This window comes from Malania oleifera, chromosome 6 (genome assembly GCF_029873635.1).
Source record: "Malania oleifera isolate guangnan ecotype guangnan chromosome 6, ASM2987363v1, whole genome shotgun sequence".
NCBI lineage: Eukaryota > Viridiplantae > Streptophyta > Magnoliopsida > Santalales > Ximeniaceae > Malania > Malania oleifera.
The window spans coordinates 9,972,331-9,988,449 of record NC_080422.1 but is presented as its reverse complement, the minus strand read 5'-3'; the positions used below and the strand labels follow the sequence as shown (position 1 = coordinate 9,988,449).

At 36.4% G+C, this 16,119-nt stretch overlaps 1 protein-coding gene across 1 annotated transcript; it reads left to right on the top strand.

Annotated features, from left to right (window-relative positions):
• Nucleotides 1–11,837: 11,837 nt before the first annotated feature.
• Nucleotides 11,838–12,497, top strand: LOC131158465 (uncharacterized). Its single transcript, XM_058113334.1, has 2 exons — nt 11,838–11,951; nt 12,060–12,497. Exons 1-2 carry the CDS (start codon nt 11,838–11,840, stop codon nt 12,495–12,497), a joined length of 552 nt encoding a protein of 183 aa, XP_057969317.1.
• Nucleotides 12,498–16,119: the final 3,622 nt, after the last annotated feature.

Sequence of the window (16,119 nt, the reverse complement as noted above, 5' to 3'; positions counted from 1 at the left end):
AGCCTAGGTCCGCTTATTTAGCTATGTATATGTGAAAATGGACTGATGAAAGTGAAAGGTATTTTCTGGAAAATTATGTAAAAAATGTAAATTATATTTTCAGTAGTTAAACGCTAAATGTGGGTTGGCATATTTTACAAGGAATATGTATGAATTCTATTGCTAAATTGTGTGGCATTAGTAAATATAGGTTCTGTGCAAATGTACGATATATGTATGAGATGTAGGCTAAGTAAGTAATGCATTAAGAATAAAATATGATATGAACTATGCTGCTTGTGTATGTTAATGCAACCATGTAAGTGTACGATAGCTGAAAGCCGTGTTAGCAGATTCTAGCACATTTTTTTGTGGACTAACTGATGACAGCTAAAAGGAGCTGTGTTAGCAGATTTTAGCACATTTCTATGTGGACTAACTGATGACGATTAAAAAGCAGTTGAAGTACGAATGAATGAAATGAAAATGGAATGAAATAACAATGGAATGAAATGTGAAATGTGGACGATGTAAATGGAAAAAAGTCACTTAAAGTGAAATGCAATGCAATATTAAAGTTATGAACATGAATATATGTGAATGGTTGAATAATGACAGAAAGAATGATGTAATATGATATTAGAAGTATTTATGCTAATAGAATATGTTACAACTGGGGTAAGGCATACTCTTTACTCGAGGGCTTGCTGAGAAAGGCGAGTGTGCTAGTAGGCTGCATAACACATTAGGGCAGAGGGTACCTACTTGTATGGGCGGGTAGATTCTCCTATCTTTGGGGTCTTCGCTAGTAAACTTTTGTATGAACTATGTGAGTACGAGATCAATCTAATACTTGAGGGCTTACTGAGTAAGGTGAGTGCCCTGGTATGCTTCAGTAACGACCCTTGGGTTACCTAAGTATCAGAGTAGAGAAGTGCAACTTGTATGGGTGAGTAATCACCCCCATCCTTGGGTGATTTCGTGGGTTAAATATTTTGCATGTGTTTGGTTAGGTTTAGATAATGATTTCAGTGTTTATGATTACGTTTTGCAAATGTTATTAAAGTGATATTCATAAACCTTATATTAGCCACATGCTGTTTTAATATAATGTTTCTTCCCTTACTGAAATGTGTCTCACTCAAATATGAATATTTCTCTTTCAAGACATCCTCGAAGTCGAGCTTAGAGAGCTCGAGGGTTTATAGCATTTTTTAGGATTATAAAGAGAAAGGGTATATTTTGATAATACTGTTGGGTTGTATAAAGCTTAAGTTTATGCTTTTATGTTTTAAGTCTATTGAGAAAGGAATTGTTATTTGTGGCTCTTATACTTTTGTTTTTATAAGTAAAAAAAAAAACATGAAGAGGGCAACACAGCAGCCTTGTCGATGAGGGCTTATGTTTGTCCATAAGGGGACAATAGAGGCTCGTCAATGAAGGCTTTGAAGTTTGTCGAAAAGTAATTATAAAGAGCGAGAAATTTCAAACTTCTGGAATCGTCAACAAAAGTCTATTCTCATCAATGAAGTGTCCCCTTGGTCTCGTCGACGAAGCCCTATGTTCGTCGACGAGAGGCGCCTGGGCTATGAGCATTTTTTTAGAATTTTAAAATTTTGAATGTTGGGTGGTTGGGTAAACGGGGGGAAACCTTTGATAAACTTTTATATATGTTATTCTGGGCATATATGAGAGTGAGGATGATCATTAGAGAAGTGTATTGTGTACATCTTGATTTTCTTAATGAAAATTTGTGTGCCATTGCTTCCGTAGATGCAGGCTTTGTCGAACCACGTAAATCTTTTGTGTTGTTGTTCTGGTTGTGTATTTTTATTTACTTTTTGTTTAATTTCTATTGTGCATCTTCATTATCCGATCTATTATCACAACAAAATGGTATCAGAGCGAAGTTGTTATGGAATCGAGATAGTCTTCTACAAGGTTTGACATCATTAAATTTGATGGAACTAGAAGCTTTGGTTTATGGTAGAGGAGAGTGAAGGAAATTCTTGTGCAACAAGGAATGGCTAAGGCTCTGCTTGATACTCAACCGGAAGGAATGGATGAGATAACATGGGTAGATTTGAAAGCAAAGGCAGCGTCTACAATATGCTTGTGTTTGGCCGACGTAGTTCTTTATCGGGTGATGGAGGAGGATTCTCTAGTGGCTATCTGGCGAAATTTAGAAAGTCGATACATGTCTAAATCCCTCAATAACAAACTTTTTCTTAAGTAGCATTTATATTGGTTTAAGATGGTAGAAGGATCTAGTCTAGATCAACACATCAATGTATTTAATCAAATCATAAGTGATCTTATGAGAGTTTATGTGAAGTTTGATGAGGATGATAAGGCTTTAATGCTATTAAATTCCTTGCTCTCAACTCATATCTATGAAAATCTTGTGACCACTCGTACGTGGGGAAAAGAAACTCTTGATTTAGAAGAGGTAACAAGTGTCTTATTGAATTTTCATCAAAGATTGAAGATTTGTGATGAAGGAGAAGGACTTGTGATAAAGGGTAGCTATGAGTGAGGCAAAGGAAAGTTTAAGAATGGGTCTAATCAGAACTCTCAAAATCAATCCAAGAAAAAGGAAATCTGGTGTTATAAATGCGGTAAAAAGGGGCATGTGAAATCGGAGTGTCCATATTGGAAGAAGGGAAATGCTAATAAGCATGAGGGGATTTTAAAATATATGAATATTGTTCAAGAAGAGGATTCAGTGGATGGTGATGTTCTATCAGTTTCAGTAGAGTCGGATAATCTAATGAACTCTTGGATACTTGACTCATCATGTTCTTATCACATGACTTCAAACAAGGAGTGGTTCAGCACTTATAGGTTAGTAAACTCTGGATTAGTTCTTATGGGTAATGATGCTTCTTTCAAGATCGTTGACATAAGAAATGTAAAGATAAAAATGTTTGATGGTGCTAGAAGAATATTGTGTAATGTAAGACATATACTTAAGTTGAGAAAGAGTTTGATATCACTTGGCACTTTGGATTGTAATGGCTTCAATTATAAGTCCAAAGGTGGTGTATTAAGGGTATTGAAAGGTATTCTGACTATAATGAAAAGGCAGAAACTAGATGGAAATATTTACACGTTGTAGGGAACTACTGTTGTAGGTGGAGTTGCAGCCATGGATGCTGAATCAGATGAGACCGTCTTGTGGCATATGCATCTTAGACATATGGGAGAACATAGTAAGAAAGAACTACACAAAAGAAAATTGTTGAAAGGTTTGAAATCATGTCAGTTGGAATTTTGTAGATTTTGTGTTCTTGGAAAACAAAATAGGACAAAATTCAGTTCTACTACTCACAAGACGAAAGGAATTCTTGACTATGTGCATTTAGATGTTTGGGGCTCAGTTAGAGTTGCATCAAAGGGTGGACATGTGTATTACATGAGTTTCATTGATGATTACTCACAGAATGTTTGGGTTTACTTCATGCATCACAAATCTAGTACGTTTTCTAAGTTTAAGTTTTGGAATGCTGAAGTGGAAAACCTGACAGGGAGGAGAATCAAATACTTAAGGTCGGATAATGGGACCGAGCACGCTGATTCTCGATTTATGGAGTTTTGTGCGGAGTAGGGCATCAAGAGACATTTTACAGTTCACCGGAAACCTCAAAAAAATGGTGTGGTAGAACGGATGAATTGGACTCTTGCTGATAGGGCTCGGTGTCTCAGATTGAATGCAAGGCTACCAAAGAATTTCTGGGCCGAGGTAATTAGTATAGCTTATTTTTTGGTTAACCAATCACCAAGGGCATCACTAGCGGGTAAAGTGGCGAAAGAGATTTGGACGAGAAATGCAGTAGACTACTCCGAATTGAAGGTATTCAGGTGTCCAACCTATGTCCATGTTTCTAGTGAGGAGAGGTCTAAGCTTGACCCGAAGTCTCGTCGCTGCATCTTCTTGGGGTATCTCGAGGGTGTGAAGGGGTATAAGCTGTGGGAGCCAGTGGCAACCAAGGTGGTGATCAGTAGAAATATAGTCTTTGATGAGAAGGCTATAGTGAAGCATACTCAAGAGTTTAATGATTAGAAACAGGTGTAACATCCTTAGAATTTTCACCATTTTTTTTTTATAAATAAATTACTCCAATACCTGCATGTAATGGGCATCCCTATGCAACGAAAAAACATAAATCACATAACCACATATACATGTATATACAATACCAGAATTTAGTATTCTCAACCATAACTTCATAATACATCTCTTTCTCCAGTGCCAACTACCCAAAAATACAAAACCTTACACAAAACTCACCCTCTAAACTAGGGTAATCGATATACTCTCTATCTGAGAGCTTGATCTGCTCGCCCAACTATCTCACCTGAAAAATGGTAATGTAATGGGGTGAATCAATGCTCAGTAAGTGGAAATATGTTATTACTAGTGTGTGGCGACCGAGTCATAAAATTATAATAGTAGTATTTAAAACTGCATAATCTGGAAATTATGTACAACACATGTATAATATCTTAAAACATTTGTTTCATCTGAACTTTCTATCATTCATAGTGCCACATCATACTATATATAATAAATCTGTAAAACTGTATACATATACATAGCTGTGTTCTTTCCATGGGATTCTGTATGTCATGATTTGACCCCTCATGATAGGGTTGTGCGGCCCGTAGGCGGGACTTAACCTGGTCGGCCCTCTAGGTAAGTCACTATACTCTACACTACTCCAGCCAGGCCAAACTACATACACTCCTAAGCTCGGGACTGACTGCTACCTCGTCAAACCGGCACCCTCCACCCAGTGAACTGGGGAGCTGCATACTCTCCGAGCACGGTCGACGGTACCCATATACTATCTAAGATATATGGTTGCACTCTATCTATATCTAGCAACGGTACCGTGCTTTGTATTTAGTATATGTACTGTATCTGCCTGTAATCTTTCCACAGGGATCTGATACTATATAGATATACGTACTATACTCTTTATATTGTTTTCATTATATTTCCAAAATAACCATAACACTATATTACTATATTGTAAATACTGTAGTATCCATAGTATCTTGATGCTATAACTGTGTAATCTGTCTGTACTTTCTTTCTATATAATTTGTCTGTACTTTCTTTCTGTATAATCTAAGTGTTATGGCATTCTGGGAAAAATATAACTTTTTATATTCACTGTATACACTGTTCTAAATAAATATTTGTATACTAATATATATATATATATATATATATATATATATGCAAATTATGTCTGTATAAAATCTGCAATTATCTTACTATATCTGTATAATTTGAAATACTGCAAAATTACATAAAACTCCATGTCAATATCATATACTCAGGCCACACATGCTTTAAAAATTCATATCCTGTATAATATATGGTATACATGCATGCATATATAATATTTCTGATAACATAAGTAAATTTCCTAGCATAGCATACTTCCCTTACCTTATCTCTAAAAAGCCCCTACTGTACTCTAACCCGATACTTGCAGGGCTCTCCACTCAACACCTTGAAAACCACATCCCCCAGAATAAAACACTAGTATTTCTTCGTGTATTGTATTTCCTATAATTGAGGGAAAGACAAATACCGAATAAAATGTCTTACCCTAAGATTGGGACGAAATCCAAATCAACTTTTCTAACTATCAGCTCCAGCAAACTGGCAGAGAACTTCGCTAGGAGTGTCGTGGTAGAATCAGATCTTCAATTTGGTGAGAAACGGGCCCGAAATCGTAGAGAGAAGGGGAGGGATTCGTAGAAGAGAGAGAGAAAGGAGAGTTTTGCGCAAAAAATTTGTCTAAAATCCAGGTTTTTCACTATTTATAGGGTCGGATTCGTCGATAAGACACGTCACCTCGTCGATGAGTCCTTCAATAATTTCGTCGATGAAATTCCTCCCTTGTCAACGAATTTCAGACTGTCCTAAAAACCCTCCTCAATATTTTCTCATCAACGAGGCATAGCTTCGTCGACGAGTTCCCTTATGAACTCATCAACGAACTCCCTGTGTTCGTCGACAAGGACTTGTGGAAAATCTTTCGGGTTAAATGTAATACCCCATGGATGAAAGACTTAAAAGATTAGATGTTACTACCCATATCAACAGGGTGCACCTTTCTTTTCGGGAGCCTTCCTATAAGAACTTCAAAGTTAAGCGTGCTTGGTTTGGAGCAATCTTGGGATGGGTGACCACCTAAGAAGTTTTCTCAGGAAGTGTGTGAGTGAGGAAAAAAACACACTAAAAAGGACATGTGTTGGTTTGTGAGGCCAGTCATTAGTCCAATAAGGCCCGCCCCCCTGTTGTTTGGTCCAGGTGGAAGAGGAGAGATGCAGTGCTCCCTAGCAGACCCAAGTTGGGGTGTTACAAATGGTATCAGAGCCAACACCTAGCCGGAAGTGTGATGAGATTCACATCGTCTGGGTTTGGAAATGTGGGTTCGCAACGAGGACATTACGTTCTATAAGTGGGGGAGAATGTGATACCCCATGGATGAAAGACTTAAAAGATTAGATGTTACTACCCATATCAACAAGGTGCACCTTTCTTTTTAGGAGCCTTCCCATAAGAACTTCATAGTTAAGCATGCTTGGCTTGGAGCAATCTTGGGATGGGTAACCACTTGGGAAGTTTTTTCAGGAAGTGTTTGAGAGAGGAAAAGTTGGTTTGTGGGGCCAGTCATTAGTCCGATAAGGCCCGCCCCCTGTTGTCTGATCCAAGTGGAGGAGGAGAGACGCAGTGCTCCCTTGCAGACCCAGGTTGGGGCGTTACAATAGGAGCCAGAAAATTGGGGCAGTGATGAACATGTTGTGCAGGTGGAGTTGGAAGCTCAGGCCAATAGAAATGATCATGGTCCCATGGTTGCAGGAAGCTCTAGCTTGGGAAACCGGCAAGTCGACAATATTCGTATACAAAGATCCGAACGCACTATCAGGCCTCCATCAGGATATGGTTTTGATGAGTTAGTATCTTATGCCTTTCTTACTTGTTGCACCGATCCAACTACCTCTCAAGAGGCAATGCATGGCCAGGAGAAAGATAGGTGGATGGGAGTGATGATTGAGCAGATAAAATCTTTGCATAAGAATCAAACTTGGGATTTGGTAAAGCTTCCAGATGGAAAGAGACCGATAGGTTGCAAATGGGTGTATAGGAAGAAGGAGGCAATTTCAGAAAAGGAAGGAGAGAAATTCAAGGCAAGGTTGGTGGCAAAAGGATACTCACAAAAGAAGAGAATAGATTATGATGAGATCTTTTCTCCAGTGGTATGACATACTTCTATTAGAATTGTGTTGGGGTTGGTAGCACGATCTTCATTTGGAACAAATAGATGTGAAGACGACGTTTCTTCACGGTGACTTGGAGGAACAAACGTACATGGTACATCTGGAGGGATTTATTGAATTAGGAAAAGAAAATTTTGTTTGTAGGTTGAAGAAGTCTCTTTATTGGCTGAAATAATCTCCAAGGCAATGGTATAAATAGTTTGATTTCTACATGATCAAGATTGGCTGCAAACGGTGTGAGTATGATTGTTGTGTTTATGTGAATAAACTTGATGATGGTTCTCTTATTTTCTTGTTATTGTACGTCAATGACATGTTGATAGCCGCAAAGGATTTAACTTAGGTGAATCAGTTAAAGGAAATGTTGCGTAAGGAATTTGACATGAAGGATCTTGGTTCGGTCAAGAAAATACTTGGGAAGGAGATTCGCCGTGACAGGACTACGAGGAGATTATGGTTATCTCAGGGCGGTTATGTGCGGAAGGTGTTGTATAGGGTTAGCATTGCTGATTCAAGACCAGTGAGCACACCTTTAGCAAATCATTTTAAGTTATCTACTGCAGATTGCCCAAATTCGGATAAGGAAATCTGGGACATGTCAAAGGTCCCCTATGCTAGTGTTTTGGGAAGTTTAATGTGTGTTATGGTATGTACAAGACTAGATTTGGTGCATGCGGTAAGCGTGGTGAGCATGTTTCTCTCTAATCCAAGAAGACAGCATTAGGAAGCCGTTAAATGGATATTCAGATACTTGTGGGGTACATCACAATGTGGCATCATGTTTGGCAAACAACAAGGTTGTCTTTTAGTTATGGGGTTTGTTGATGTAGATTATGCTAGAGATATGGATGACAGAAAGTCTACAACGAGATATGTATTTACCTTTGTAGGAGGATCGGTATTTTGGAGATCCATGATACAGTCTCCAGTTGCATTGTCCATGATAGAGGCGGAATATATGGCAGTTGTCGAAGCTACAAAGGAAGCCTTATGGTTTACTGGTTTAGTCAGAGAGTTGGGAATACAGTAAGATGGTGTGGCGCTGCATTGTGATAGTCAGAGTGTCATATACTTGGCGAAGAATCAAGTATATCATGCTAGAAACAAGCATATTGATGTGAGATTTCATAAAGTTTGGGAATTGATCTCTTTGGGTGAACTTGTGTTAGAGAAAGTTCATACATCTGAAAATGTAGTAGATATTTTGACCAAATTAGTTACTTTAGAGAAGTTCAAGCATTGCTTGGACTTGCTTCATGTCTCCAAGTGATTGAAGGGAGACAAGCCCAAACCTAACGTTTTCAAGTTCAAGGTGGAGCTGATCATGTTTTTCAGGACTCTCTTAAGGGGCGTATAATCGCTAAGGTGGAGATTGTTATTTGTGTCTCTTATACTTTTGTTTTCATAAGCAAAAAAAAAAAAACATGAAGAGGGCAGCATAGTAGCCTTGTCGATGAGGGCTTATGTTCGTCAATGAGGGGACAATAGAGGCTCGTCGACGAAAGTTCTGAAGTTCGTCGATGAGTAATTACAGAGAGCATGAAATTTCAGACTGCTGGATTCGTCGACGAAAGTCTATTCTCATTGACGAAGGGTCTTCTTGGTCTTGTCTGTAATGACTTGCTTATCTTATCATATAATAAAACATATTTAATAATATAGTCAACTCGAACCCGTGGGTAACGGGGACACATTTGACATTCACAACGGAAACCTAAGTAGCAGTAAATATAAATCGACATTCATACAGCCATAAAATGTATAATACCAGAGTCAACTATGTTCCCAAGTACTGTGTTTATATACAATCTCCAAAAATACAAAATACATATATATACATATCTAGGAACCCATTACATAAGTTTCCTGTTCCTAGATAAAAAACTTACCCTCCTAGCGGGGTAGTAACAATCTATCTCAACGGCGGCCTTGACCCGCCGGTCCTTCTAGGTTTCTTGAAAATTATTTAATGTTCATGGGTGAGACACTTCTCAGTAAGAGAAAATAAATTAAATACAGTTGTGTGGCAACATGAACATTTAGTGCTATCATACATATACAGTACGTTTCATATGCTGAAAAACATTCATCATAACATACTGAATAATCATATACTTTCATAATTTCTAATAAATCATATTGTACATGAAATGTCTGATATAAATGGTAATACTAAAATTTACCCAGGATGTATAGCTAGCTGATGTCATATATTACCCCCCATGACAAGTTGTGCAGCACGAAGGCGGGACCCGACAATAGCTAGCTGACCACTGTCGAGTTAAAAATGTCTATAAGTAAAATGGACCTGCCACACCATGGTCCGGACTGTCAGGTGAACGTCTACAACTCTACAATGAAAGCTACATCGACTATCCATCTCCCACCCCCTTGTGGGGCGGTTAGCACAAGTCTGAACATAGTAATCTGATCTGTATAGATACGGTACCGTGTTCCTGTAACTAAATTGAATTATCATCCGGGTTCTGATAATATATAATACATGATAATATACTTGTCTAACATAAACAGATTGATAGCATTTTCTGAAGTAACATACATACATATGGCCCTGCATTAGTTTTCTTCATATATGCGGCCTTGCACCGAACATTCATAAATACGGCCTTGCGCCAAAATCATACATAAAATATGACCTTGCGCCGTATATTTCATACATATCATTCTGAATAAATAATTCATTTATCATATATTTCAAAAACCATAATGTACTGCATTAATTCATAATCTCTAAAAACATGTTTTATTCATAAAATTGTCATAACATAACACTTTTCATGTAAAATAATATTCATGCCACACGATGTTAAATAAATCATACATTCCATTCTAAAATCATATTTTCTGAAATTTCATACTAATATATATACATTTCAACATAATAGTAGTATTTTCCCAAATATGCATTTTCTCCATAATATACAAATGTAATACATGCTTTCCTATAAATTAATTTTATGATAAATAATAATAATTTTGCATGAAAAATAACTGCTTAAGTTTATTCCCTTACCTGATTACTTGAAAAGAAATCCCCCTAAAATACACTCGTCCTGCACCCGCAGGGTTCCCCGTTCAACACCCTGAAAACGACAACTCTCATAACTAAAATTTAGTATTTCTCTGTGAATAACCTTTCCTATATCTATGGAAAGACCAAATTTTGCATAAAAAGTTTTACCTTAACCTAGGGATGAAACTCTGCCCCACCAACGATCCACTCCAGTAGACTTGGAGAGAACTTCCCCAGAAGCGTCGTGGTGGCCTCAGAGATCCGGCGAAAAACAAGGCCGAAATTGAAGAGAGAAGAGAGAGAAACCGTAGAGGATAGGGAGAGAGAATTTTTGCTGATTTTCTGCGTAAAAATCCGAGTTTTAGACTATTTATACTATGATCTTTGTCGACGAGCCACGTCACCTCATCGACAAGGTCAATAAGGCTTATTGTCGACAAACTCTCCCCCTCATCGATGAAATTTAGATTTTCCAAAAACATCCTCTCAGTATTTTCTCGTCGACGAAGCATACCCTCTCGATGAGCCTAAAACACCACATCGTCGACGAAGTTTGCTGCTGCCTTTTTGTGTTCCCATTTACCCTTTTCTCTATTATTTAAATATCATTATTCTTCGGGTCCTTACATCGTTTACGAAGTCCTGTGTTCGTCGACGAGAGGTGCCTGGGCTATAAGTAGTTTTTTAGAATTTTTGAATTTTGAACGTTGGGTGGTTGGGCAAATGGGGAGAAACCTTTGAGAAATTTTTATATATGTTATTCTAGGCATATATGAGAGTGAGGATGATCATTAGAGAAGTGTATTGTGTACATCTTGATTTTCTTAGTGAAAAATTGTGTGTCATTGTTTCCGTGGATGTAGGCTTTGCTAAACCATGTAAATATTTTGTGTTGTTGTTCTGGTTGTGTATTTTTATTTACTTGTTGTTTGATTTTCGCTATGCATCTTCATTATCCGATCCGTTATCACAACATGAATGATTGTGAATACTTGTTATGTGGATTGAGTTTCTGGAGGTATGTAGATTTGTGAATACAGGTGTATGAATGGTTAATATGGATTATAGGTAGAAATAGTAAACTATGGTATTATATGATTGAAGATTATATTTATGTTTTCTGTTGCGTATTGATTTATGAATTATCAGGATTTAATCTGGCATAACACACTAGATCGGGTTTAAGGGTTCGGGCCGTTACATTTGTGTATTAGAGCCATGATTTGGGGATTATATTTTGAGGATTTAGGGATGATTTATTCTAGAGTATAGTAATTAGTTAGGATAAGGATATTAGATGGAAATGTTAGATTAGGTCTAGGGAAGTATAAGATTTTGTCTTATAGCTTTGAGGCAAAAATCCCTTGGCAGATTTTTATGATTTTCTTATTCAGTCAACGGTCTTAGAAAACCATGACAAATCCATCGACAGTGATGTTTCTTAATTGTGAGATTGGTCCTTATATGGAGATTTTGGATTTTTATTGGATTTAATTTAATGATTATGTCATTTGAAGAGATCATGGCTGTACTCGACTGCACGAACGAACAGAAGCTCCATTATGCTGCTTTCAAGATGACTGGAGAGGTAAAGCGCTGGTGGCTTTCTACAAAGCTACTAGAGGATCAGAAGCTGGTAAAGATAACTCTTACTTGGGAGAGATTCAAGGAGCTGTTCTTTGACAGGTATTTTCCTTCATTTGTTAGAGAGGAAAAGATTAAGGAGTTCACTAATCTGACCCAGGGGGATATGACAGTTGTGGAGTATGCGGCTAAATTTTTGGAATTGTCGCGTTTCGCTCCATTCTTGATCCCAAATGAGATAAGGAAAGTTAGGAAATTTAAGAAAGGCATAAGACGTAGAATCTATGAGGTGGTGGTCGGGTTTCAAGTCCAAAGTTTTTTAGAACTAATTGATAAGGCGTCGGTGTTGGAGAAGAGTATCCAAAGCAGCACTAAGTCTTTAGAGCATAAGAAGAGACCTACACCACCTAGTTTTCAATCTGAGGTCAGTCAAGGATCAGGGAAGAAAGGAAAAGAAGCAGTGGGCTCTGTATGCCTGAAGTGTAATAAAAGGCATAGGGGCGAATGCTGGTTTGGCACTTCGAATTGTTACAAGTGCGGTAAGCCAAGGTATTTTAGGAAAGATTGCCGGGAGCCGTTGTCTATGGTATCTGTGTAGAATCGGGATCGGGGAAAATAGTAGGTATCGTTAGGAAGAGGTGCTCCAGTTCGAGTGTATACACTTCAAGCTGAGGAGGATGCCATCAGAGAAGCAGGTATGAGATTATATTTAAGATAATAATGATTTAATTTAATGAAGAATGATTGAATGGTTTATATTATGATATGTATGCTGAGTTCTTATAGTTATAGTTAGCTAATGAATTCAAGTAATGTGAAAGGATGATTAGTTAGTAAAATTTCGAGGACGAAATTTCTTAAGGAAGGGAGAATGAAATCACCCAGAAATTAAAATTATTAAAATAATTAGGAAGTATAATAAATGAAATAGATTAACGGATAATAAAGAAAAAGGATAGATTTTAGAGGAAGGAACAGCAGGCCTTGTCGACGAATGTTCTGTCTTTGTCGACGAGTGCCCTTCTAAAGATCGCGGACGAACTCCAGTCCCTCGTCGACGAAGAAATCCCGAGAGTGTAATTTCATACTCTGAATTTCATTGATGAATGTATCTTCTTGTCGACAAAGTCTCTTCAGTGGTTCATCAACGAACTCTTTCTTCTCGTCAACAAATCCACGTTGTAGCAATGTTTATAAAAGGATCCAAGGCTGCTTCCACGCGAAGAATTCAGAAAATCTTCATTTTCTCTCTTTAAAAATCGCCTGGTCTGCCTTCTCTCTTCAAATCTGGCCCGGATTCAGCCCAAATCACTGAACGGAAGCTGCTACAGTGTTCAAGGGAGGATTCTCTACACATCTAGTGGAGCAGATTTCTAAACTAAGCTATTCGAGAATAGTCCCAAGTTGAGGTAAGGGTTAGGATTCTTAGTTTTTGGGGTTTTAAATGCTTATTTGAGATTTATAAGTTGATAAACTGCTGAAATAATGAGTTATTTAGGGTATATCTAACTAAACTAGTGTTTTGATTCAGAGTCCAAGTGAACACCATGGGTATCGGTTTGGGGATCTTGCCGGCGTAATTCATAAGTCAAATAAAGGGAAAAATATATATTAAACCATATTTTTTATGAATTTAATGAAAAATGAATTGCCTTATTTATTGTCCTCTACGGTTGACTCGAGTGAACATAAACAGATAGGAAGACTTTCTTGTAATAAGAGATTAATTTTAACTTCAATTTTGCACGAATGTCAATTCTTTATTTACAAACATAGAATTATGAGTTGGTTAATTTGTTATGCCCCCTACACATACAGCTCAGTGTTGCCTAAAAGGTTCAAAAAATTTATCTAGGTTAATGTTACTCTTGAGAGAATTTGCTTGTAAGTTTGTAGTACATTAAAAAAATAGAGTAGAAGATAGATGCTTGTATACGTGATCCAATAGGATAAACTTAAGCTTTTGGATTAATTGAGTTAGTGTTCATCCATATATATATATATAACTCATTCATCAATCCCCAATTCCTAATATTTTCAAAATAAGAACGACTTATAACTTTAGTGACCCCAAGATCACGAGTTCGATTCTGTCTTTAGACATTATGTAGGTGAATTATTAGGGGTGTGTTAATGAGCACACGACTTTCACTCTCCCGAATTTAGTGTCATACCATAGTGTTCAAAGTAACGAGATAGTGGCCGGAGTGTTCGGATTATAAAAATATACATTTTCAAAGTAAAAAAAAAAATCAATAACTTATTTATTTTATTTAGAATGAAGTATGTGGATGTGTTGCCCGTCCGGCTGGGTTGCGTATTACACTTTCCTTTCCCCAACTCGAGATGTCCATGCATGCATGCACTGTTTGGACTGTTGCATTTATAGTTTACATGTTGCTTTCCTTGCGGAATATCATGTTTCTTTCTTAATTTAGTTAATTAATTATAGTAATATAAATTTTAATTAATTAATTAATTAATTAGCAGACATATTTTATTTAATTAATTAATACAGGCTAGCTTGTTTAACTGGCCTTCGTGCGACGACAGTAGGGTTACATACTGACCTTGTAGCCAGCTCAATTATTGCCACGTGTACATGCATATATGGTAGAAGTAATTTTCATGCTAATTGGATCAATTGAAGTATATGTTTGAGTCGTGATCAAGTTTTTAAGTATCAATTGGACAACATTCATTTCATTAAAATGGTTTTAATTATTGTGGTAACTTGTTGCTATAATATTTTAAAATCATGAATCGATTTTTTTTGCACTACTTTGAAAATATTTAAATTAAATTAAAGTAATGTGATTATGCGAATTTATGATATAATTAAAATAAAATGTTCATACAATTTTTAAAAAATATAATGGAAAATGTCATTCAAAAAAATATTTTTTTTTGTCATTTTTCAATTTATATGTATTGTAAAATTGCTATTGGATCACTAAAAGCCAGTTTAAAAACATAATAACTAAATTATTATTATTAAATTTATTATAATTACTTCTATGATCTACTATATATTTTATAATTCATTATTTTAATAATATATTTAATCGTCTTTTGGTTCAAACAGAAACAACAAAAGTGGGTATTAGTCTGAATCGGTTTTTGGTTTATTTTATTTGAGAATGATACTAAAATGTTGCATAGGCTTCTCAATGAGCCACGTCTGGTTCAAACACGTGTTGATGATATGATAACAGGGAGATAGATTAATCTAGACCGTCCACGTTTTCCCACCTGCTTTTAATTAATTAATTAATTAATTAATGATCACTATGAACTCTGGAAGATTCAAGATTGGCAGATCAGACACGTGGCACAAACCCGGTTGTCCAGAGCAGCGAGCCGCTCTGTATCCAATGAGCCATTGACAGTGGTAGGCAGCCAATGGGTACTAAAACTAAATAGGTTGTTCCAAAAAAATAGAAAAAATGTTTATCAAAAGTTTATGATAAAAAATTAACTTATTTTTTTTAAAATTTTTTCATATTCGTATTTAAAAAGTTAAAAAATAAAAATCTGCTTAATTTTTGAATTTTGAAATAATAAGAAACCAACTTATTTTTTAATTTTCTAAAATTTATGCAATCGTAATACATGAAATTATGAACTTTAGGGTTTGAATTTGAATTTATATGAATTTAAAAAGAACTCTATATATAATTTATGTATATTAAATTCCAAGATCTTAATCTCATGACCAACATTTACGTCGATTCGTCACATATCATATATCATTTTCACGTGTATATGTAAATTAATAAAACGATAAATGCAAACATACACGTGGAACATATTTAATTTAAATAGAGGTGTGCATGCAAATAATTATATGATAAGGAGAGAAAGATATACGATATTTGTTATCGAGGTTCAGTCAAATTAGCCTACGTCCCCACCTTGGGCATACCCCCAAAGGATTCCACTAAAACTGTTCACTTAAACGGACGGAACAGAAGCTGTTACAACCTCTCCTTACGGGATGAGGTAAACCTCAACTCAATTACAAGACTGAGTCAAACTTTTACACTTACAGAGTTGAGACTCTCCAGTTCAATTTTTGGACCGAACCGAAGCAAACTCACTTACGAGACTAAGATTCCCTAGTTCAATTCTGGGTTAAACCCAACCGATACAATAAAACATTTTTTGTACATAAAACATGTTTCTGAAATACAAGTAGAGATGTACACATTAAAACTCAA

What these genes read in the sequence shown, in the direction of transcription:
- LOC131158465 (XM_058113334.1), top strand. Translation starts at nt 11,838, where the DNA reads ATGGCTGTACTCGACTGCACGAACGAACAGAAGCTCCATTATGCTGCT. An exon ending in TACTAGAGGATCAGAAGCTG is followed by an intron (nt 11,952 to 12,059) that starts GTAAAGATAACT and finishes AATCTGACCCAG; the next exon opens with GGGGATATGACAGTTGTGGA.